Source organism: Myotis lucifugus, unplaced genomic scaffold (assembly GCF_000147115.1).
Source record: "Myotis lucifugus unplaced genomic scaffold, Myoluc2.0 scaffold_10, whole genome shotgun sequence".
NCBI classification, from domain to species: domain Eukaryota; kingdom Metazoa; phylum Chordata; class Mammalia; order Chiroptera; family Vespertilionidae; genus Myotis; species Myotis lucifugus.
In genome coordinates, this window is record NW_005871058.1 from 3331835 (window position 1) to 3355136 (window position 23302).

Here is a 23302-nt window from a genome sequence, read left to right on the forward strand (position 1 = left end):
ATGGCAAAAGGGGTTTGCAGATGTGATTTAAATAAGGGTATTAATAAGTGGCAATTATGCTGGATTTTCTGGCTAGCCCTATATGTAGTCACAACTGTCTTTATACGACAGAGGCAGAGGGAGAGTAGACCACAGAAGGTAGAACTCAGTGTGATGATGGAAGAAGATGAAGGAAGGAAACATGAGCCATGGACAGATTCTCCCCTGCGTCTCTAGGGAAAGCAGGCCTGCCCGCACCCTGATGTTAGCCCAGTGAAATCCATTTCAGCCTTCAGGAACCTATAAGGATAGAATTAAATTTTTTTTTTTTTAAGCCCACCAATTTGGGTAATGGCTATAGCCGGAAAGTAAATTTATTCATGACTTAACAGGCCTGTTGAGATAATTCAAAATAAAGTATTTTCGCCTCACCACAGAGCTAAATAAGAACAATATGTTTCCTACTTGCTCTTAGCTTCACCACAATTAGTCATCGAAGAAAGCCTTCGGTCTGATGTATTCTGTCATTCCAACCTTGTCACCAACTTGATTATGAAACCATCTAGATAGCAAGGCTGCTGCTGGTCGCATTTCAGGTTGCCTGACGAGTCTCACTCAATTGAATCTGGCTCACAAGCCTCAGGATGGAGACAGCTGGTGCCCACTGTGCCACTGTGACAGCTGCCAGAACCTGGGTGCTGACGCATCCGACCCCCACGTTAACCTGTGCGTCCCTTGCAGGAGGTTTGACAAGTGACAGTCTATCCTGATTGCCCATGCAGCTCATTGTTCCTCAGGCGAGTGATTCATAGCTGTATATGGATTCTCTTCGGAACATTTTCCCACTTACACACATACTTGGTGAGTCAGTGTGATAAAGGACATTGAAACAGCAGATAACTGCAGTTTTTCTCTAACAATGTGGTTACGATTATGCTAAAGCGAGGAAGTCTAGGAGAGCTAGTAAGTGGAGTCAAATGGCTTCTGCTGCCCACCTGGTTGGCACGGCATTTTCTCCTGCTTCTGTAGTTCTGGTTCCCTGCTGCCATTTCGTTCTGTGCAATAATGTACGCTCGGTAAGCTGCACCATTTGCCACCCACACATCACTTTTTATTCTAGATTAAAAGCAAAGGAAATTTCATTTCCATTTACCCAGAGACCAGAGCTTGATAAATATTCAATGCGTTAGAATTACAGTGTATAGTTTTGGGGAAGTAAAAAACTTGATTTTTTTTAAATGCTAATTTTTTTTCATTTAAATTTTTAAAAATTGATTTTAGAGTGAGGAATGCAAAGAGAGAGAGAGAAAGAGAGAGAGAGAGAGAGAGGAATGTGCCCTGACCAGGAATTGAATCCACCACCTTTTTGTGTACAGGATGATGCGCCAGGGCACATTTTATTAAATTGAAGATGCGCCAGGGCACATTTTATTAAATTGAAGATTTCTATTGGTGTGTCACCTCTTATGGCTTTTTCCTCTAAAATCTTGAAATGATTATTACTTTACCTTTTGGGTGACATTTGACTGACACTGCTAAACATAGTAACTGGTTTCAGTTCTTTAGTATTTGGGAGATAACTTTATGACTTCAGATGATTAGATGATGTGACCCGAGTGCAGTCAGCTGGGGTGGCCCCGCTGATCCTCGGCTGCCACAGTGTGAGCTCCTGAGACTAGATGGTGCAGGTGGGCGGAGGTTGGGCCTGCGCACTCAGGTTCCACACCTCTGTGATGAGCAGAAGTCAGCAGCCTCTTCCCTAACATTACACGCCGATGAGGTGCTGCAGTCACAGTCTCTCCACGTTAGGTCCTTTACTCATCTGCCGTTGACAATGTTACCACAAATTAAGTGGCATCACAGTTTTCGTGTCTCCGGAATCCAACGGGAGGGTCTCTCACAGGCTATAATGAAGGTCCAGCTGGGGCAAGCGTCTCCTCTGTGGTCCAGCCGGGCAGGGTCCACTTACACGCTCACACTCTTGTTGGCAGGATTCAGTTTCTGCGGTTTGTCAGCCGAGGTTTGTCTGAGTTCTAGACAAACTCAGGCTGCCCTCTGTTCTTGACTGAAGGGCTCAGTGTACAGCAATGTATGAAATGGAATAATGATGTTAACCATGCCTGATATATCCTAGGGATTCAATAAATTTGAGCAATGAAACTGATGCTATACTTGTAAATCTGTTGATACATTATGAGCTTTCACTGACACTATTTGATTTCTTCCTTGTAACAGCTCTGTGAAGGGGGTGAAGCAGGCATTTCTATGTTAGAGAGGTAAACGATCGTGGTGACAAAACTAGTACCTGTTAAAGCTGGGATCCAAATGTAGGGCCCTTTCTACCATAATTTTCCGCTTGGATTCTTTGGAGATATGACAGGCTGACATGAATTTCCAGTGGACCTGAGATAGGCTGGGTTTCTCACGCCTTTTCTGCCTCAGCAGCTGTAGAGTACTTTTGTCTTTTAGTTTTAGTGGAAATGATGTTTTAAAGGATATAATTTAAAGTGTCAAATATTTCTATAAAATTTATAATTATTAAAAACAGTCTCCTGTGCATCTTCCTCTCATCTCCCTGTCACATTCATCTCTTTTACCTGAATTATCTCAGTATTTATCTTTTATGGCCTACCCGTGGTTGGCAAACTGCGGCTCGTGAGCCACATGCGGCTCTTTGTCCCCTTGAGTGTGGCTCTTCCTAAGCCTTAGGAGTACCCTAATTAAGTTAATAACAATGTACCTACCTATATAGTTTAAGTTAAAAAAATTTGGCTCTCAAAAGAAATTTCAATCGTTGTACTGTTATTTGGCTCTGTTGACTAATGAGTTTGCCGACCACTGGCCTAACCGGTTTGTTTTGTTATTAACTTTTTCAGTTTTAGGTACTATCTATTGCCCTCCCACTATAGATTAATCTAACTCCCTACACACCACATAGGCACACATATGTGTGTACACGTGACCAGTGTTCATTGCATAATTCCATTTCGATCACTTTTCTCCATTTACTTTATTATGTTTGTTGACAACAATAAAGTTTACTGATCCGTATACTACACTGATTGCTTTTTCTTTACAATGTTTTTGTTTTCCCCAGAGTTAATAATTGTCTTTATTTTTTTCATTATGGTAAGTTTTCCATGCATATACATATAGTCAATATGATTCTGAGCTCATATTGTCTCAAGATATTCCGATCCATCAGGTATTCTGTACATTGGATATCTTTGAAGAATGTCACCCCAGTCTTTCTATTTGCTCAGACCTGGACTGGTCACCTTCTGCTCCTGCACAGGTATCAGATTTGGCACTCTCTTCAACATCACTGGGGGATTCCTATTGCCTCTCTCCTGTGTTGGATCTCACTCTCTACATCCTGTGCCTCTTCTTGCTTTGAGGGAGCACATCTCCCAGTAATTTTCTGAAAATACCTCTATTCTATCCTAACCTCTGATTTGTAGTTAGACTGGGTATACAACTTTAGAGTTGGAAATAAGTTCCTTGAGAAATTTAAGGTGATTACTGTACTATCTTTTCGATACTCTTGTCACTGTGAGCTTGGCTTTAGGTTGGTCCAATGGAGCTGTTTTGTTGGGGAAACTTTGATGTCAGTATCATTAGATGTTTACTCTTGAGCTAAACATATATCCTAGAATTACCCTTGCAAGGTCCTAATGGGATGTTATTGGGGTCAATTAGGGAAAGGGGGCCCGGGGATGTCAGGATTCAGTGTGCCTGTGTTTTCTCAACCACCCTGTCTTCAGTATGTTACAGTACCTTTGACTGAGACAGTTATTTTACTCTTTCCGGAGAATAAACTTCAGTCTTTTGAAAGATTGAAGGAGAAATAATCATCAGGCTATGAAAGAGCAGGGAAAACATATGGGAATTAACTGCTGTTTAAATACCCTTTCAAATAGTTCTTCAGTTCTTGCCGAAGTTCTTTTGCTTTTAGACAATCTTCTAGGCATGTCTGGTATGATATTTGTGGGACTTTGGGCTATCATCAGGTTGATTTTTCGTTTTTCCCATAGGCTCCTTTGAATGTTTCTCATATCAGCTTAGTCATTTGTCATGTATCTATAGCTTTCAGAATGTCATTACTTCAGATTCCTCTCATTCTGCTTGTCTTTATGTGTTTGTGCCTTTACAATTACGTTTCTGCTATTTTAATGGCATTTGGGGAGCCAGGGAAGGTAGGGATGTGTGTGTGTGTGTGTGTGTGTGTGTGTGTGTGTGTGTTCAATCTGTCATTTTTTCCCCCTTATCAATTCCTGGAAACATCCTCTAATTTGAAGGGCTATCAGACATGTATTTCACTTCTAGGGATTTAACTGGGGAACCACCAACAGCTTCTTAGCTTCCAGTTTCTTACCCTGGTTTAGGAATGCCAGGACTAAGCTGGAGAACCTAATTTCCTTATGAGAGGAGGCAGAATTGAGATCCAGTTGAGCTTTATTTGGAAATTGGCACAGTTTCCTTTGGAAAAATGTATGTGTACATATACTTAATATTTATATTTATATATTATATATTAGTACCTGTTGTGGGCGCAGTAACAGGGAAATGAGTTTAGCAATGTTGGAATGTCTTGTCTTGGGTTAGTTCTCCCTGGGGATACTCATTTCAATCTATTTTTAAATCTAAGCCGTAATCTAAGGGAACAGTTCTATGCTTGTTCCCCAGGAGCGTCCCAATCCTCTCTCCTCATTGCATTCTCCGAAGCTATGCAGGGAAACATGCCTCCATCTGCCTATGGAGAGAGGAAGCCAAATGAACCCTCCCAAGTTAGCCCACAGGGAACTTTCCTTACTGTTTCATGTACCCCAGCTCCAGCCCGCCTGTCAGAGAACTGGGCTGATTATGTTCATACTTTCTGTTCTTATTCACACATCTATATTGCTATTATTTAACTTCGATTTGGGAACAGAAACTATACTTTGGGTGGGCCTACAGTAAAGTCAAGCTTGAAATGAACTGCTTAAAAGGCTCAAATTGTGCTACTGATTTTAGCAATTATTTTTCTTAATTCATTGTCCTTTGTAATTTAAATGTTAATATAATTTGCCAAATGTGATGGCTGTTCTACAGAGACTAATCACAGAAACAATAATACACAATAACTTATGCCCAAAATCAAGTTAAAAATATTTCTTCTTTAGATTTATTATTCAATTTATCAGACTTTTATGGTGCACCTTCACTGTGCCAGGCTCTGTTAGTTACCAGGAATAGAGATGAGGTTTCATGGGCCATACAGGATAGCAAGGTGACACATTTGTAAAGAAATTATGGTAAGACAGGATTAATGAGATAAAGATAGAAACATATCCTGGGAATAGAGTACCACACAGGGAATCTCCTAGGAGAGAGCAGGGTTCAGAATGACTTCACAAAAGTGATGACCGAGCTGAGTTTGTTTGTTTATTTTTCCTTTTTATTGAATTTACTAGGGGCTCAGTACATGAATTCGTGCACTTTGAAAGGAACTGTGGGCCCCAAGGCTGCTATGGGCACAGGGGCGGGTCTCAGCCCATCCTCCACGCCCCCGGTCCCCTCTCTTCTGGCAGCCCTGCTCCTGCCACCGCTCCCACACACTGATGACGCTGGCCCCACTTGCACCCGACTAGGGGGAGATGGAGAAGCCCTGAGGGGCGATCTGGACCGGCAGCCACCACTTGCATCCGCTGACAGCACCAAGCGATCATGGGGGCTGGCGCCGGGCGCTGGCAGTGGGTGCGAGGGGCAGCTCTGGCACCAGCAGTGGGTGCGAGCACTAGGCAGGACCATGGTGTATGGGAGGAAAGAATTTTCAGTAACTACCAGAGGCTTGCCCTGATGACAGCAACCAGCCTCCCGCCTTGGTCTGGCACCCCCACTAGCCTGCTCCACCATTCCACTGAAGCTGATGCCCACCATGTTTCCACCTGCTTCCGACGCCTGCCATGTTCTGTGCACCCCTGGTGGTCAGCACACGTCATAGCGACCGGTTGTTCAGCTGTTCGGTTGTTCCACTGTTCAGTCTATTTGCATATTAGGGATTTATATATATAGATTGGGGTGACACTAGTTGACAAAATTATACAGGTTCCAGGTGCACAGTTCTACAACACATCATATGTACACTGTACTGTGTTCATCACCCCGAGTCAAGTCTCCTTCCATCACTATTTATCCCTCCCATGCTCTCCTCCATCCTGCCTGACTAAGGGTTGCTTCCTTTTGTGAAATGTCCTTCTTGGAGGAGGGATAACACATTAGAAAAATTATAGCACTAAAAACTCAAATGTTACAACATTTTAACACTTTAAAAATTACCTTCTGTACAAACTTTGGTAAACTCACAATACATTAAAAATTAAACATGAATTACCTAGTCAGGAGGTGGTGTAGCCCTCTAAACAGAAAATAATTCTATGACATCAATTTCTTATTTACTAAAGACTTGGGGGAAAAACTCTTTTAGTTTCGTTTTAAGGCAGCTGGATTTATAATTCATATTTAAAAGGTGCTTTCAGGGTTAGAATAATCATATGCAGGAAAATGCAAACAGCTCCTTTTAAATATGCCTGAAGGAGAAGATTTCACTGAATTAAATCTCCAGGTTACATTTATCAGTGCCAGCACCTGTGCATTGAAATTAAAATGGAATTACTGTATCAAAATTCTTTCATTTTACTGTATTATGTTTCAGTTGCCTGCATTGATGAATATATATACTCTCTCCCCCACAGTATAAAATCTTGAGCAAGCCTTGCCAATTATTTTTTTTGCATCTTATAGCAAGTAAAGGGATTTGACCAGAAGTTATAGGGTATTTAAAACTACAATACAAGAAGGCCTCATCCTTCAACATTTGTCAAGGGTATTATTTCCATTCTGTCAGTCAACATCTATTGTGCCACCACTGTGCATAGTGCTGCAATGTTATCACCAAGTATTGCTGGAAGTCTTCTCAGTTGCTGGACTCAGACATATTTTTTACTCTCAAGGATTTTATTGTTCAAAAAAGGCAACACTGAGGAGGCAATGATGAACAATACTAGATGAATGCATGAATTAATTAAGTAATTACAATATTGATCAAAAGAATTGTTCAAGAGTTAGATTCAAGGGCACTGCAGTTTTAGATAGGAAAACGCGCATTGGAAAGATGTGCTTTCATTAATTAGAGAAGAATTTATGGAAGGAGTGGAATTTTAAAATGTGTATGCATATATTCCATTTGTTTGTGTATGTGCTAGTATGTGTAAGCATGTGCGTGTCCATGGTGAATGGGGAATATTGGTGCATTTCCAAGTATAGGATGAAACTTGGGAGAATCACCAGCCCATTGCCTGTGTTGTTGAATGAATTTGAATTAACGAATGAGTGAAAAATAAACTTTGAGATTGTTAATGTTCTCAATACTGTCTTACTTTGATATGAGCACTCAATTTGCGATGCCTAGCAACCATCCATCTAGAGAGACATCTAGAATGAAGTTTGACCTCTTACTCTGGCTTTTGTGTTTTTCTGGTTAGGCTAGGGAATCAAATACAGTTTTCTGTTCTTTGAAAAATGTATCTTAAGGAATATATCCCTTGGTGTGAAACACCAGCTATTCAGTCTGCTTTTCAATCACTGACTACCCTTTCTAGGGTCAAGCACCACTCATTGTTTTCTACTTTCAGCTATGGTACATCCTTTTTTTTTTTTTTTTAAATATATTTTATTGATTTTTTACAGAGAGGAAGGGAGAGAGATAGAGAGTTAGAAACATCTATGAGAGAGAAACATCGATCAGCTGCCTCCTGCACATCTCCCACTGGGGATGTGCTCGCAACCCAGGTACATGCCCTTGACCGGAATCGAACCTGGGACCTTTCAGTCCGCAGGCCGACGCTCTATCCACTGAGCCAAACCGGTTTCGGCTATGGTACATCCTTGGCTCTCTCCTTACTAAAGGTATTGTTTCAGTCTGGATCAGGTAGCAGACAGATGCCACATAGAAATTCAAAAAGGCAAAGCTTAAAAGAAAAGATTTTGAAACCATGATATGAGAGTAATTATAAAGATGTAGAACAAAATATAAAAGTATTCAATGACCGAGGGAGAGCACCCGAGGAAGGTCGAACTTGGGGGAGAGTCCTTCTCTGCAAGGCTGTGATTCAGGCCTCATTGGAGAAGGTATTCGTTGCTGCCCACTCTATGGTCCCTCTCAGCTTGGCCCTTCAGAGTTGTCCTGAGTTGGGAGGAAGTGGCTTGACCTCACTGACCAGTTATTACACGCAGGCTGCCCCAGGAAGAGGCTGTGCCTTGGCAATGACAGGATGGGACTTTCTGGTGAGGTAAGAGGCAGATGTAATGGTATGGGGCCAGACCTGTTTGGAGGAGTTCTGTTTGGTCGGAGTTGTGTGTATTTGAGAGGGGTTTTCAGATGATAGAACTCCATAGCTAGGGAGCAAAATAATTCATTTCTTCTAGATGAAATTAGTTTTCCTTTAGGATGATCAAGGTGGAGCATTGGGGAATGAGTCAACAGTAGCATCTGGTAAATCAGAGATTGCTGATGCTTTTGATACCTCCCAATTGAGTATCTCAGACAGATGACTAATCCAGCATGGGTTTAATGTCTCAGCGAGACAGGATGTGGCTCAGGCATTTCAAGTCGGGCATTTGATGTTGGATTTGAGAGAGTTCATTAAATACCGGCAGATGGCAAGAATGTTGCACAGGCTGAGGGGTATGGCCATACTTTTCAACTTGTCTTGGTGTATCTGGAAGCTTCCTTTCTACTTAAAAAAATTATAAAAGAGAAATGTTTTTAAAAACACCCAGCATTGTTAAGCTGGTTATTAATTAAAGGTAGCTGTTGTTTTTTGGAGAAAACATGATCAATTTTTATTTCTTTTGCTAGTGTAAATTAGCAAAATATTTCAATCAAAAAGCATTTATTGGTGTTGTTAAGCATATAAAGGAAGCATGTTAAATTTACCTTTGCATACTTACTCTGTGCCACATACTGTGAATATTAGGAATACAGACATAAAAGTCAGATATAGACTTCCTTTACCAGTTCTTACCTCTGAGAGAGAATGCTATTTTAGGTAGTATTGTTTATTTACTTTAACTCAGTTCAAAACTGGACCTTGAAGTGAGAAATTAACCTCAAAGACTTGCTTCTGAAGCTTTTATTTAGACCCTTTCTTCTCTTCAGTATGCACACCATCATGTTCACTGCGACAGATAAAACTGATGAAGGATTAGAAATGAACCTAACTCTAAACTTATCTTGCATGTAAGTCAAGGATAAACTAAGACCAAAGACCTGGAACATTTCTATCAGGACAAGAAAGTCTCTTCACTGGGAAACAAATCCAGCCGGTTTATTTCACGCACACAGAAAGACAGATACACAAAACAAGCATTAAAAATACCTTCTGTGGAGACATCATTTCTTATATTGCAATGTTGTATGCACTCTAAAAGAAGCTTCACATCTTTTCACAAAAAGAGTTCAATTATTTTTAAGTGTTTAAAAATTCCTTAATATGTTTTTGTTGCTAATTTTTGCCTCTTGAGTCATAGTTACCAAAATGTGATCTAGATTCCTGTTTTGTTCACCTCTATGACCTTCACATACCATATACATACTTCACCCTGTGGACTAGTGTGATCTGGCTTTGTGTATAAACTGGGAGGAATGGAAATCATAGCTATTCTTGAGGAGGCCTTGAGATTTATTTTGTTAATGCTTATAAAACTCATTAAGATTCTGTAAAGTGTGTGCTGTAAATGGTAAGGGATTATTTAGACATATGGTTGTTGTGATTCTATTGTGTACAAAGAAAATTTGACTTTTTTGTAATTATTTTATTAGTTCTTTATGCAAATTGACACATTCATTCTAAAGTTATGTAAGTGAAAGCAATGTTTTTAAAAAAATCAAAAGTACTATATGAAAGGGCCTCTGCAAAAAAAAAAAGTGCCATATGAGAGTAACATATCAATATATAGCAGTTAGTAGCACACACATCTCATCAGGGATATTATGATTGTGTTTCATTAGGTTAAAAATATATTTAGTAATTGTTCATGAAAGTGCTTGTGAATAACAAGCATTTTAACATTTTTTTAAATTTTATTTTTCAATTACAGTTGACATTTAATATTATTTTGTTAAACTGATAAGAACAGATACTACACTTGATCTTAGCCAAAAGGCCGAGAAGCGATTAATATTATTTTGTATTAGTTTCATGTGTATAGCATAGTAGTTAGACAATCATATACTTTACAAGTGTTTCCCCTAATATCCCCAGTACCCAGTTGGCACCTTAAGTAATTATTACAATGTTATTGACTATATTCTCTATGCTGAATTTTACACCTCCGTGGCTATTTTATAGCTACCAACTTGTATTTGTTAATCCACTCACCTTTTTCACCCAGCCCTCCAAATCCTCTCCCCTCTGGTAGCCATCAGTCTGTTCTTTGTATCTATGAATTTATTTATATTTTGTTTGTTATTTATTTTGTTCTTTAGATTCCACATATAAGTGAAGTCATATGGCATTTGTCTTTTGCTGTCTGACTTATTTCACTTAGCATAATATCTTCTAGGTCCTTCCATGCTGTTGTAAATGGTAAGATTTCATTCTTTTTTTATGGCCAAGTAATCGTCCATCATATATATATGCCACTACTTTTTTATCCTCTTGTCTTTTGATAGGCACTTGGGTTGTTTCTATATGTTGAATATAGTAAATAACACTGCAATGCACATAGGGGTGCATATAGGGTGGGGCAAAACTAAGTTTGGGAAATCATACAATAATTAATAAATAAAGGAGACATATGTACTACTATGTGTAATACTTTAAACAATAAAATAAAATTTTAAAAAAGAATATAAGAATAAACTCTGTGTTTTACATACTCACAACTATAAATCTACTTTTGCCCCACCTTGTATATTCTTTCAGAATAGTGTTTTGGGTTTCTCTGGATATATACCCAGAAGTGGAATTGCCGGATTATAAAGCAGTTCCTTTTTAAAATTTTTGAGGTAACTCTATACTGTTTTCATAGTGGTTGCACAAATCTGCATTCCCACCAACAGTGCATGAGGGTTCCCTTTTCTCCACATCCTTATCAACACTTGTTTGTTGATTTATTGATAGCCATTCTGACAGATGTGAGGTGATATCTTCTTATGGTTTTAGTTTGCATTTCTCTGATGATTAGTGACATTGAGCATCTTTTCATATATCTATTGGCCATCTGTATGTCCTCTTTGGAGAATTGTCTGTTCAGGTCCTCTGCCCATTTTTAAATTGGATTATTTGTTTTTCTTGTGTGTTGAGTTGTGTGAGTTCTTTATAAATTTTGGATATTAACTCCTTATCAGCTGTATCATTGTTGAATATCTTCTTCCATTTAGTAGGGTGTCAATTTGTTTATGGTTTCCTTTGCTGTGCAAAAACCCTTTTAGTTTGATGTAGTACAATTTATTTATTTTTTCTTTTTTTCTCTTGCCTAAGGAGAAACAGCAGAAAAAATATTGCTAAGATATTTTGCTGCCTATGTTTTCTTCTAGGTGTTTTATGGTTTTGAGTATTACATTTAAATCTTTAATCCATTTTGGGCTTATTCTTGTTATGGTATTAATTTTTTAATTGGATAGATTTAAAAGATTCTGTGTCCATTGTTCTTTTGACCATTTATAGTTTTCCATTGTTATGTTCTCCATGCATTTTTAAACTTACTAGATTTTTTTTCTGGACTTTATCTATGTTAAGAGAACGTTTTGATCTTGCAATAGAATTTGCAAATATTAACCTATCTAACATCTACTGTATTTTAGTCTTTCTGTGGCTTTATTATTATTTTTTTTGTGAACTGAAGCTGATTATATGTTTTTTATTTCTATTCTCCTTTGAGATTACAAAGTTAAGAATTTATGTTCTCCTTCAGACTAGTAATAGAATATATTTCCTCTTTTTTTAAAAAAAATTGAGGAGCATTGCTTATTGTGTAGTTTCTCCATCAAATAATGTGAATCATGGAAGTCACCACAAAGTATCAAATCATTAGTCTAAACCACGTCTTACATCTTTTAGCAGTATATGTCCTTAACATATCCTTGGCTACATTAATATTAATAAGAGTGTGCAAAATCCCCAATTTCTATTCACATTTTATTTATTCTACTTTGATTTCATGTCAGTATGACCTAGAGTTAATCAGTTTTCTGCTGATCTAACAGACTTAATGTCTAATTTGTATTCATTTAATTTTTAATATAAAATGCTTCAGTTAAGTTCTGTTACTTTTTGATGGTTTAATTAATATACATTTCAATCACATTCTTTGCTATTCTATTTTTTTCATATAACTGAATAATTGCTTCCTCTGAAAATGGATGAAACTAAGTAGACTAGAAATAACCTTGTATATAATATAAATTTGAGGAATGCAAGTAATATGCTGTTATATATTGAAAATGGTAAAATATTATCATTTAAGAATGATAATTTTAATTTTTTGATTGTGGAGTTATTGAAAGTCTTTTTTCACATGTCCTCCTTATCAAACATATCTTTTATTATCTGTTTCTCAGTCCAGTACACACACACACACACACACACACACACACACACACATACAGGTGAGCATATATTTACATACACACTAGCACTGAGGGCCTCTCTGTTTTATAATTGTTGAAAGAGAATATAGCGAATGAGAATGGGCCAGGGTTGTCTAGTCAAAAGTCTATGCATATAATGTGCTTAGAACAGTGCTGGCCATTTTGCAGGTCACACAAATAGAAAATATTGCCCCTAAATCATAAAGATAAAATATATTACAGTGCATAGTAGCAAATAGTTAAAAACAATAGATTTGAGTTGCCAAGATAATTTGTATGTACTATGGAAATTCAGATAAGAGAAATAGTCTCTGAATTTTTTGTACCCCGCCAAATACAGGCTTTTAAAAAAATTTATAATCATCATAGAATTAACAGTAGAAAGTTAGGCTTTGGCAGATGTTGAACTGGTTTCAAATCAACCGTTTTCCACAATAAAGCCCCGATGTATTTTCCCTCCTCACTATGCCCTTCCTGACACCTGGTTTGCCAGATGTGGTAAGCACATTCACATACCAGGATCATATGATGCCCCCACCTCTTCTCACCCCCTCTTCTCCTCAGAACTTGTATCTCAGGAGGTGCTTTTGCTTAAATGCAGGTGCTTCTCTGCATTCTCTCCTCTTCACACTCAGTTGGAAATAATTGTTCCTTCTTTATGTTCTCCTAACACCTTATTTCTTTATCTCTGTAATGCTCATCATTTGGCCTAATTTTACTTTCTAATTACTTATCTACACATCTCTTTATGCCTTGAGTTCAGAGTTCATGACATATTTATCATTCCTTTCCCCCACCCTCAAGTTTAGTCTTGTAGACAGCAGTTGTTGATCAATAGATAATTAAAACTGTGTAGTGAATTTGTTTGAAATAGTGGACGTAAACAATATAAATTTAATTAGATTAATGTAAGAGGTAATTAATTTTCTATTAACTAAAATCTTTCCCACAAAGAAACTTCAAGCCCAGGTGGTTTACTGTTAAAAACCCTTTCTTAAAATAAAGGATGAGGGTTGTTCCCAAGTTATTGTATGAGGTCAACATTACTGTAAAAATAAAGACATTCAAAAATATATGTTTTTATTGGTTTTTAGAGAGTGAAAAAGGGGGGAGGAGAGAGAAACATAGATGTGAGAAACATTCTGTGCACACTGTACCAAGTGGGTCAAAGACTTTAACAGACACTTCCCCAAAGAAGACATACAGATGGCAAATACCATCTGCAAAGATGCTCCACATCATGTGTCTTGATTGTGGTGGTCATTACACAGGTGTATACATTTATCAAAAATGCCCAACTCTACATTTAAAATGGGTGCATATTATGTATTTAAATAAGACCTTTATAATTTTGATCCTAAAGGAGAAACTATTTGAAAAATAGTATTTATTTATTTATGTATTTATTTATTCATTTATTTATTTTTAATTTCTTTATTGATTAAGGTATTACATATGTGTCCTTATCCTTGCATTGCCCAAATAGTATTATTTATATAAAATGATCTGCCATGAAGGATAGTTTAGTTTTCCAAAAGTTACACATTTTGCCTTTCATACTCAGTCTTGCTGAAATTGCAAACTAAACTTGAATAAACTTTATAGAGTAACCTTTAACTTTTTTGACATTAGCTCCTGTCTCTTGTGCATAAACCTGACATTAGTTTAGACTTTTTTCTAATTTTGGAAGGAGAAATAGTATCATTAAGCTAGAGTCTGATAAATGCACAGAAGTTTTAAGAGATAAAAGAACATACAGCTGATGTATTTTAAAATTGTACACTTGAAACCTATATAATTTTATTAGCCAATGTCACCCAAGTAAATTTAATAAAAATTTTAAAAAGAATATGCAAATTGATTGTATTAAAGTAGAGTAGCAAACCAAATGCATTCTTCTTTAAAGTTTCCCAGATGACTATGAAAGGATGTCAACTATATAAACAGGTAGGAGGTGGGACAAAATGTGTTGGAACTGAGTGTCTTAGAGGAATTGTAAGGCTTGCTTCATGTGCTATTAAAAAGAGAACAGCTCTGGCCTGGCCAGTGTGGCTCAGTGATTGAGCGTCAACCTATGAACCAGGAGGTCAGGGCACTTGCTCATGCTTGGTTTGTGGGCTAGATTCTTGGTGGGAAGCATGAAGGAGGCAGCCAATCAATGATTCTCTCATCATTGATGTTTCTATCTCCCCCTCTTCCCTTCCTCTCTGAAATCAATAAAAATATATTTTAAAAAAGAGAGAACAGTTCTTCTTAATCTATCTTTCAATATTCGTGCAACTAAAATAATTGCTCTAATAGCAATTCTACTTTTTAATAAATGTGAAATACTTTTGATAGTGGCAAATCCCCAAGGTTAGCATGTCACCATGCACAGTAACATAATTTTTGTGTGTGGATGTTAGGAGGTGGACTTAGTGTACTCATTGCATAAAGATTTGTTTTTTCCCATGCAGCTATAAATGCAATTTAGAATTGATAGCTAATTCCAAATGATTCCGAGAGAAATTTTGTTTTTTTAGAAGACTTACACATTGTAGGGTTGATGAATTTCAGTAACCTGGAGGAAATGGCTGTGGTGAAAAGATAGCGTAGGGTAGCATTGCAGAGTTATTTTCAGAAAATTTTGAACAGATGTTTAGTGTTTATGAGCTGATAAAAATATCACATTTGACACTAAGTTGTTTGAACATGGCTAATGCTTTAAACTGTGATCTCTTTCTCAGGACTGAATGTAAGATAAGTGAGTCTGTTCCTCCGGAGTAATAACCATTACTGACCTGTATCTGGTTGATCATTGGCACTGTTATAGTTTTGATATAAATAAACCACCTTAACATCTTATAATTTTCCTCCTCTTTCAGTGGCCCAGTAGGCTCTTAGGACTCCAGTTTTAAAAAGTATTTTTAAAAAATAACATGGGTATATCTTTTTTTGGTGTTGCCTTTCAAATCGACAAAAATGAATAATCCTTATGTAAGGTCATCTGTGTAATGGGATCAGCTATGCAAATTTGGAGATTAGGTGTACACTAGAGTTAAACTGCTCTGCATAATAAAGGTTAGAGGGATTTGAAGAGCAAATGGAAAAAAAAACCTGTGGGAGAAAATAGATACCAAGGAACCTGGGCACTTCTTAGTGGAAGGGGGTGTGAAAGCACCCTTCTACTCAACCATCATTCCAAGGAGAAAAATATTTGTTGGGGAGGGGTTTAGTTGTGCAAGTTAAATCCTGTAGAGGTTTTGGTAAAATCTAAGTAGCTCGCTAATGATTGGTGTGAATGCTCTCATTATGAAATAAAGTAGGTGCTGAATTCACTAGTTTGAATATGAGATGAACACACTGAGAGCAAGTTAAATATATATACTATTATATGTTAAACTAATTAAATAAAATATTTTATATATTCATATAATAACATTTTTATATTACATTCAGATATCACCTCATAAGGAAATCCCATATCTTCAAATGTTAGACTAAGATAGTTATTCTAGAAGTATTTTTCTTTGATTGAGCTTAAATTTGTTTCTCCATGGTATTTATGTATTATGACATTTATTCTTTGAAACAGTATAGAATTGGTCCAATATTTCTTCTGCATAATCTCTATGAATTAACCAATAAATCTAATAGGTTGAAATTTTATGTAAATTTAGGTTCATATTCTATGGAAAAATTACCTGACATCTAGAACTTTAGGAACATAGTTGGATCTCCAGTAAAAAGTTTTAATCATTTGAAATGAAAGAAACTTATGAGTTTGTATGTTCATGGGGCTTCCCCCCCATATAATTGAAGATTATGTTTAGTTTGAGAAAACCTTTCTTAGCCATCTTTAATTGTAAAGCAGTGAAGTGGAAAATTATGGTTTTAAACAGCTAATTTATATACTGTCTTTAGGGGGCAGTACTAAACCACTGATAAATTTTTTTATTTTTGCTAATGCTATTGGTAATGACCACCATTAAATAAAATTAAGATAACAATAATGAGATTTGGGATGCAATTATGTACACCTCTTAATATTTGTAAAAATTTCTAGGTAGTCAAATGAGAATGATAGTTTGAAATTTAGTCATTTAATAATTCATCCAACAATTATTAAAATCCATTATGTATAACACATGTGTGAATAAGGCAATGTTTGCTTTCAGATGACTTACAATTGAGTAGGATAAGCAAACCATACTTGTATGTGTCTGCTATGTGTATGTACATAAGATAAAGATAATAATGATATAAATAACAATATTTATTGATAATTGTTTATTTGCCAGTCACTGTCAAGCAATTAATTTTATCCTTATAAACCCCTATTGAGTAGGAATTATTATAATGCCTACTTTGCAAATAAGAAAGCTGAAGATTAATAAGATTATGTGATATAATTGGTGATGTATGAACAGGGTAGAGACATAAGAGTTTTTCTTTGGGAAGGAGAAAGAGATATTGGAAGAAAAGAACTGATTAGCCTATGAAATATTGATAATTCTTAGCTAAGAATGTAATGACTTATACTGCCATACCATCTCAACCTTGATGGGCAAACCAATCGTGAGTTAGTGAAGGAGATGCCTATTTGATCATCCTATTCATTTTTGTAGACAGCATTGATCATATTGATGCTCTTGCTATATTAAGGTTTTGGACATTCCCAAGTATTTTCACCCAGATGATCTGCAGGACCAAAAATCTCTGTGATAATCATCTTATATTACTGATTTGAGAAATGTGTACTTATGAAAGTATGGGGCTATGTACCAGACTGCAGAAATTTTCACTGGCTGTCACAGATAACAAAATGCTTTGGGGAATATCATCATACAGTAGAAATATATTAACAAATATGCTTCTTCAATTTAAACTGCAATGGTATCAGCTTGGTTGTTCAATATACTGCCTTCACAGGTCATTGTGCTCAATGAGAGGCCATGCAACACAAGGTTAAGGGGTAAGCTCTAGAGTCAGGCAGTTGGGAGGGAATCCTTTTTCTGCCACTTTCCAGCTCTGTGACCTTGGGTTTTACCTGACCTCTCTGTTAGTATTTACCTCAAGGGGTAGTTGTGTGAATTAAAATAATGAATAATAGTGCTCAAAAGATTGTAGTTATTATTATTGCGTCTTATAGACAGTAACTTATGATTGGGAGACTAATTTCATAATTTCTCAGTTATTGAAAATTGATAAAGGGAAACAAGATGTGAATGCCAAAAATAGTTGTATAAAGATTTATATTTGATTTTTAAAAGCAACAACATTTGGAAGGTGTGGGGGTGCTATTTGCAATTCAATATATAAAATATCTTTACTAACTTCAGTAGTCATGATCTATCAGTATTGTGATGAATGCTACTTTCCAAAGATTTTTAGGCAAACTTATTATCTTTTTTTCCTAAAAACAAAATTCCCCTTGATGAGCATTTAGCAGGTTCTTTGAATATGGAATTTGTCTTCATTTCTGGCAAAATTTCTCACCTTATTTCTTTGATAAATCCCTACTAATTCAACATGGATCTCTTAGTTTGACCCCCTACTTACCTTAGCTTTTAACTTATTTCATCTCTTGTTCTATCTTCTAGGAAATGTCCTCACACTTACTTTCCAACTTTCCTGTTGGAGTTTATGTATTTGTTTGATAGCATTCTGTTCTTTTTCAGGGATGCAAATATTTTCTATTTCTATAACTTTGTTTCTGTATATTTATTTTGTTCTCTGTTAAAGACTTCCTTTAAATTTGCAGTGAGCTTTTGACTCTTGGTCAAATTTAACTAAAAACTTAGAAACTATTTATCCGGGTGGAATTTGTCCAGATGTGGCCTTCATAGCAGGCATTACGGCACAGATCCCCACCATATTCCTGCATACTTATAGATCTTTTTTCTTAGGAGGTTAATTTTTGTAGAGAGGAATATACTCTACTCTCCTGTCTGGAGGGATATCACCCTAGCTTCCATATTCTCTAAGGTAAATATGGTAGGCACTGGGGTCGGGTGGGATTCCTCATCTATTATAGATATTTATTCACTTAATTCCTTTGTTTTTAGAGAGAGGGCCCTCTGCTCACTGTGCCTAGATTCTTAGAATTCATAATCCCTTTGCTTCAACCTCACCAGAAAGTAAATCTCTAATTTCTTGTCAGGTGGTAAAGATTTAGTTTCTTGGCTAGGTGAGAGGATAGGTCTAGGGAGTCTAACTTTTTCTAATATATAGTGTCCATCCTGTTTTAGCCCCATCTGCACCTACACCTTCAGAAGTAGTGAATCTCTCCATTCGTTAAGCCCTTTGGAGGGTGCTGAGGCATGAACAGGCCTTCTTCTTATTCTCTCCTCTTGCAGGCACTTGGCTTTCAGTTTTCTCAAATTTTCTAAATCGGGTAATATCTATTCATCTGTTTATTATTATCCAAAACTTTTCTTGATATTGCTCATCATCTTTTAACAGACTCCTTTTGTCCTTGTCCTTATGGTTTAGACCATGTTGAAAATGGAAGTCCTATGATTCGCTTAAAAAGTATTACTCTCCTTTATATGATAATATAACATGTTACGAATCATTTTTTTCAAAAAGGAGACTGTTTTTGGTGACAGTGTGAAAAAATAGGATTTTTAAGTAATTTCTATTCTAAAAAAGTATTTGCACACTATTCTTCTGATTGCATTTAGAAATCATAAGATTTTTCTCATTTGTTGCTATTCAGCTATTACTTGGGTCATTTTCGTGTCCTGTTCTTTGTTACGAACTTTGTATCTTATCAATCTTTCCCACCTGGTTTTTTTCACTTTCAGCTTAAAATTGAATTATACATGTTCTTTTTGGCTGAGTCAGATGGTGCAGTCACATAACCATGGCTAGAATTAAGCTGACTTGCTTGCTACAATACACGATAAAAATTTAAATTTAATTGATGTTAAGATATTTAAATAACATTGATATAATACATTGGTCTAATATAAATTTAATTTCAGAGAACTTCATCTACAATAAATTTGTCACCAGGAGAAGTGGAAGAAGAAGATGATGATGAAAACACTTGTGGGCCCTCAGGACTCTGGGAAGCGTTGACTCCTTGCAATGGATGTAGGAACCTTGGCTTCCCTATTCTTGCACAGGTAACAGCTTGCTTTTCTTAAGGTACAATAAAACATAAAAACGGTTGCCTATGTTTTTAAGTAAATCCTTTTTCCCCTCTGGAAATCCAGTTAGTATCTTGTTCGCTTTGTAATTTTTCTTCAGTTAAGGTCAGTAATATATTTATATAACTTGCTATACATATATGCATATGCAAACACATATTTTACATAATTTTATGTGGTTGTTTTATTTTGGTCATGATGCTAGTTCCAGAAAAATGGAGTTACTCAGTTTTAATATTTATGATCCAGAAATATTTATTATAAAATGTTCTTTTGAAATTAAATCATAATTTGTATTAAAATAATAAAAAAATGATTTACAAAGAAACATACTAGGGCTCTATAAGAGCATAGTGATTTTTTTCTTAGCACAATAGAACATTGTAGAATAATGTGTGGCATTATTAGTACAACCCCAAAATGAGAGGCGAACACTAAAACATTGACTATAAATTTGAACCCATTTTGCTCTTCATTAAGTCAATTTTAATTCGATTGTATCACCTTCAAATTCCTATTGTCTGCTATGGACTACAAGCCCTTAGGGGAATTTCAGAAAAAGTAAAATAAGCCAAACAGAGTGAAGAAATTGGAAACCACAATGAAATATTTCTACACAAAAATGAAAAAGCATGTTATTAAAAACAAAACAGTGTAATAGCAAAGGTACGTCTGTGTACCGACATAAAGCATGGGGAGAAAAATAGTGCAGGACAGGAAATAATCCACAGTAATTTTCCAGAATAGTGTTATATCTCAAAACTATTCTTTCCTATTTTGTAACAAATATGAAGCAATTGTATCTAAGGAACCATAACATTTTTCATGTCAATGGACAATTTGGTGATACCCACTCAAATTCCAATATTAATTTGTTGTGGAAAACTAAATAGGATAATCAAATCAACATATAGTACTTAAAGAACCTCTTCACCTTAATATGAACTGTTATAGGACTTTAAGACAATTTATCCTAACCATTACACAATTATTATCAATATGTGCTGGGCTGTGAGTTCCATAAAAGTAAGGAGCATGTATTGCTCACCATCCAAGGTCTAATGCCATCATAGTCCCTGGTATATTGTCAGAATTAAGTAACAAATGTGTATATTCTAGGGTTTCATTTCTTCACTTAGGGTTTTTACATCCAAATGCCCACCATCACTATTTGGTCACTGTTGTCCACATCAATCACTTCTCTTTTGTATGAAGTCTCTCTCAAACATCGGTGCATACTTGAATGTAGTATACTCCTCCTTGTACAACTGCCGCTGCAGTTTCCCCACGGGGGTATTAAACATGCCCAACTGCGGGCCTCTTTAGGGTGTGCGATACAGAAACATGGTTGGCTGTCCATGGCTCTCTTTTGAGACGGCTCCTCCACACCTCCTTATCACAGCTCCCAGAGCGTCCTGTTGCCCACTCTTTGTAGCAGGTGGGCTACCGGTGGCCTTCTGCAGGTGTTTTTGTCTCTGAGTGACTGAGGACAGGGTGGGGGCGCTGATTACTGACTTCGCAGGCTTAGAGATGATCGCTCCTGCACCAGACTGTGCCCTGTGGGGGTCTGCAGATCTCCGGTCCTCGCACATGTCAGGGTGCGCAGAAGTCCAGGTGTGAGGCATTGCTGTTCACTCGGTGAGGACTTCCTTTTAAGCCAGACACACTGGTTCGTTAAAAACCTCTGCTCTTTGATTTAGCAACCTCAACTGCCAATCCCTCTGCTCCTCTTTCCTGGAAACCAAATTCTCCACCTACGCCCAAACTACCCGAGGGTGTGCTTTTAACTCTCCTGCCCCTTGTGACTTGTGCCCATCACATACCCTTTTCTCTCTGTTGCCCTGCAGCCCCTCCCTCATTGCAGGGACACTGTCCTTTGGACCTCACTCTGCCATCCTGCCCCCCACAGCTCAGCAGACCACCCCCTCTCACCAGGGCCCCTCTAAGAATCTTAATAAATACTGGAAAATTGCTCTCAATAAGCGTTAGGCAAATTTCTGTTAGGTCTGAGTTTAAAATATCTATAGTTTCTCAGCCAGCACTTCTAATTGTAGATAATTAGAATTAATTGTAGAATTTACCTTAAGGAGGGAATTGGGCAAGTTGGTAAACAGGTTAGCACAGGATGTTTTTCAAGGTGTATTGTATCAAAAAAGACAATAACCAAGAATAATATCTTACAATAGGGATTTGTTAAATTATGGAGCATTCTATGATATAATATTCTGTATCCATTAAAATGATTATATTGTTTTGCATTTATTGAAATGAAAAGATACCCCTGACTTTTAAAGGAGCAGAGTGAACATATTTCAGACTAGCATTATATGCATGGTCCAATTTATGTAAAATTATCTGTGTGTGTGTGTGTGTGTGTGTGTGTGTTTGGGTTTGGGTTTGAAAGTGTGTTCAGTGAAATGTTTAAGTGCTTATCTGGATGTAGTGATTTTGATTTTCTTTTTTCTACTTTCTATTTTTATTAGGATAATTATTTCTGTTAACAGGGAAAATAAAGCTGTTTTTATAAGCAATGTCTAATTTTTACAGCCATGTTAATTTTTATATTTTGACACACCCTTAAATTGCTGATGAGATTTTTTAACCTTTTCCCTAAACAGCTGCACTCTGACTATACAGTGAAAAGATCCTCAAACATTAAGCTACTAGACGCCCAGTGCATGAAAATTCATGCACTGGAGAGGGTCCCTCAGCCTGGCCTGTGCCCTCTCGCAGTCTGGGAACCCTCGGGGGATGTCCAACTGATGGCTTAGGCCTGCTCCCCACTGGGAGTAGGCCTAAGCTGGCAGTCGGACATCCTTAGTGCTGTTGCGGAAGCGGGAGAGGCTCCCGCCACCGCTGCTGCGCTCGCCAGCCACGAGCCTGGCTTCTGGCTGCGTGGACTCCTCCTGTGGGAGTGCACTGACCACCAGGGGGTAGCTTCTGCGTGGAGCATCTGCCCCCTGGTGGTCAGTGTGCATCATAGCAACTGGTCATTCTGCCATTGGGCCGAAACCGGCTCTCTGACATCCCCCGAGGGGTCCTGGATTGCGAGAGGGCACAGGCTAGGCTGAGGGACCCCACTGGTGCACAGTCGAAGCTGGGGAGGGACACGGGAGGTTGGCCAGCTGGGGAGGGGCCGCGGGAAGGCTCCAGGGCATGTCTGACCTGATTCGTTCAGTCTTGATCAGCTGGACCCTAGCAGCAAGCTAACCTACAGGTCGGAGGTCTGCCCCCTGGTGGCCAGTGCATGTCATAGTGAGCAGTTGAGCAGCCTTAGCATATCATTAGCATATTATGCTTTGATTGGTTGAACGGCCAACTGGATGACCGGACACTTAGCATATTAGGCTTTTATTATATAGGATTTTTTTTTAAAGTGTAGCATGTCTCTATTTAGAAGATCAAGAGGTCTTTCTTTTGTTTCTCAGTAGGTGGCGCTAAAGCATAAGTCTTTTTTGTTTCTCTTGCATTGATCTGGTTTCTCAGATCTCTTCAGGGGCAGTGGAAAATGCTCTATTCCCTGGGGAGGTGAGTGTCTCTTCGGTAACCAAGT

General features: G+C 37.4%; 1 protein-coding gene and 1 pseudogene across 5 annotated transcripts in view; one reads left to right on the forward strand and one right to left on the reverse strand.

Annotated features, from left to right (window-relative positions):
* ANKS1B (ankyrin repeat and sterile alpha motif domain containing 1B) overlaps positions 1–23302 on the forward strand; it is a 787939-nt gene that overhangs the window by 152489 nt on the left and 612148 nt on the right. For all 5 annotated transcript variants that reach the window (XM_014451548.2, XM_006084103.3, XM_023749887.1 and 2 more), the window contains exon 9: positions 19582–19725. In XM_014451548.2, coding sequence (XP_014307034.1) covers positions 19582–19725 — 144 coding nt within the window. The remainder of the gene's footprint in view (positions 1–19581; positions 19726–23302) is intronic.
* LOC111825001 lies at positions 10058–10197 on the reverse strand (annotated as a pseudogene).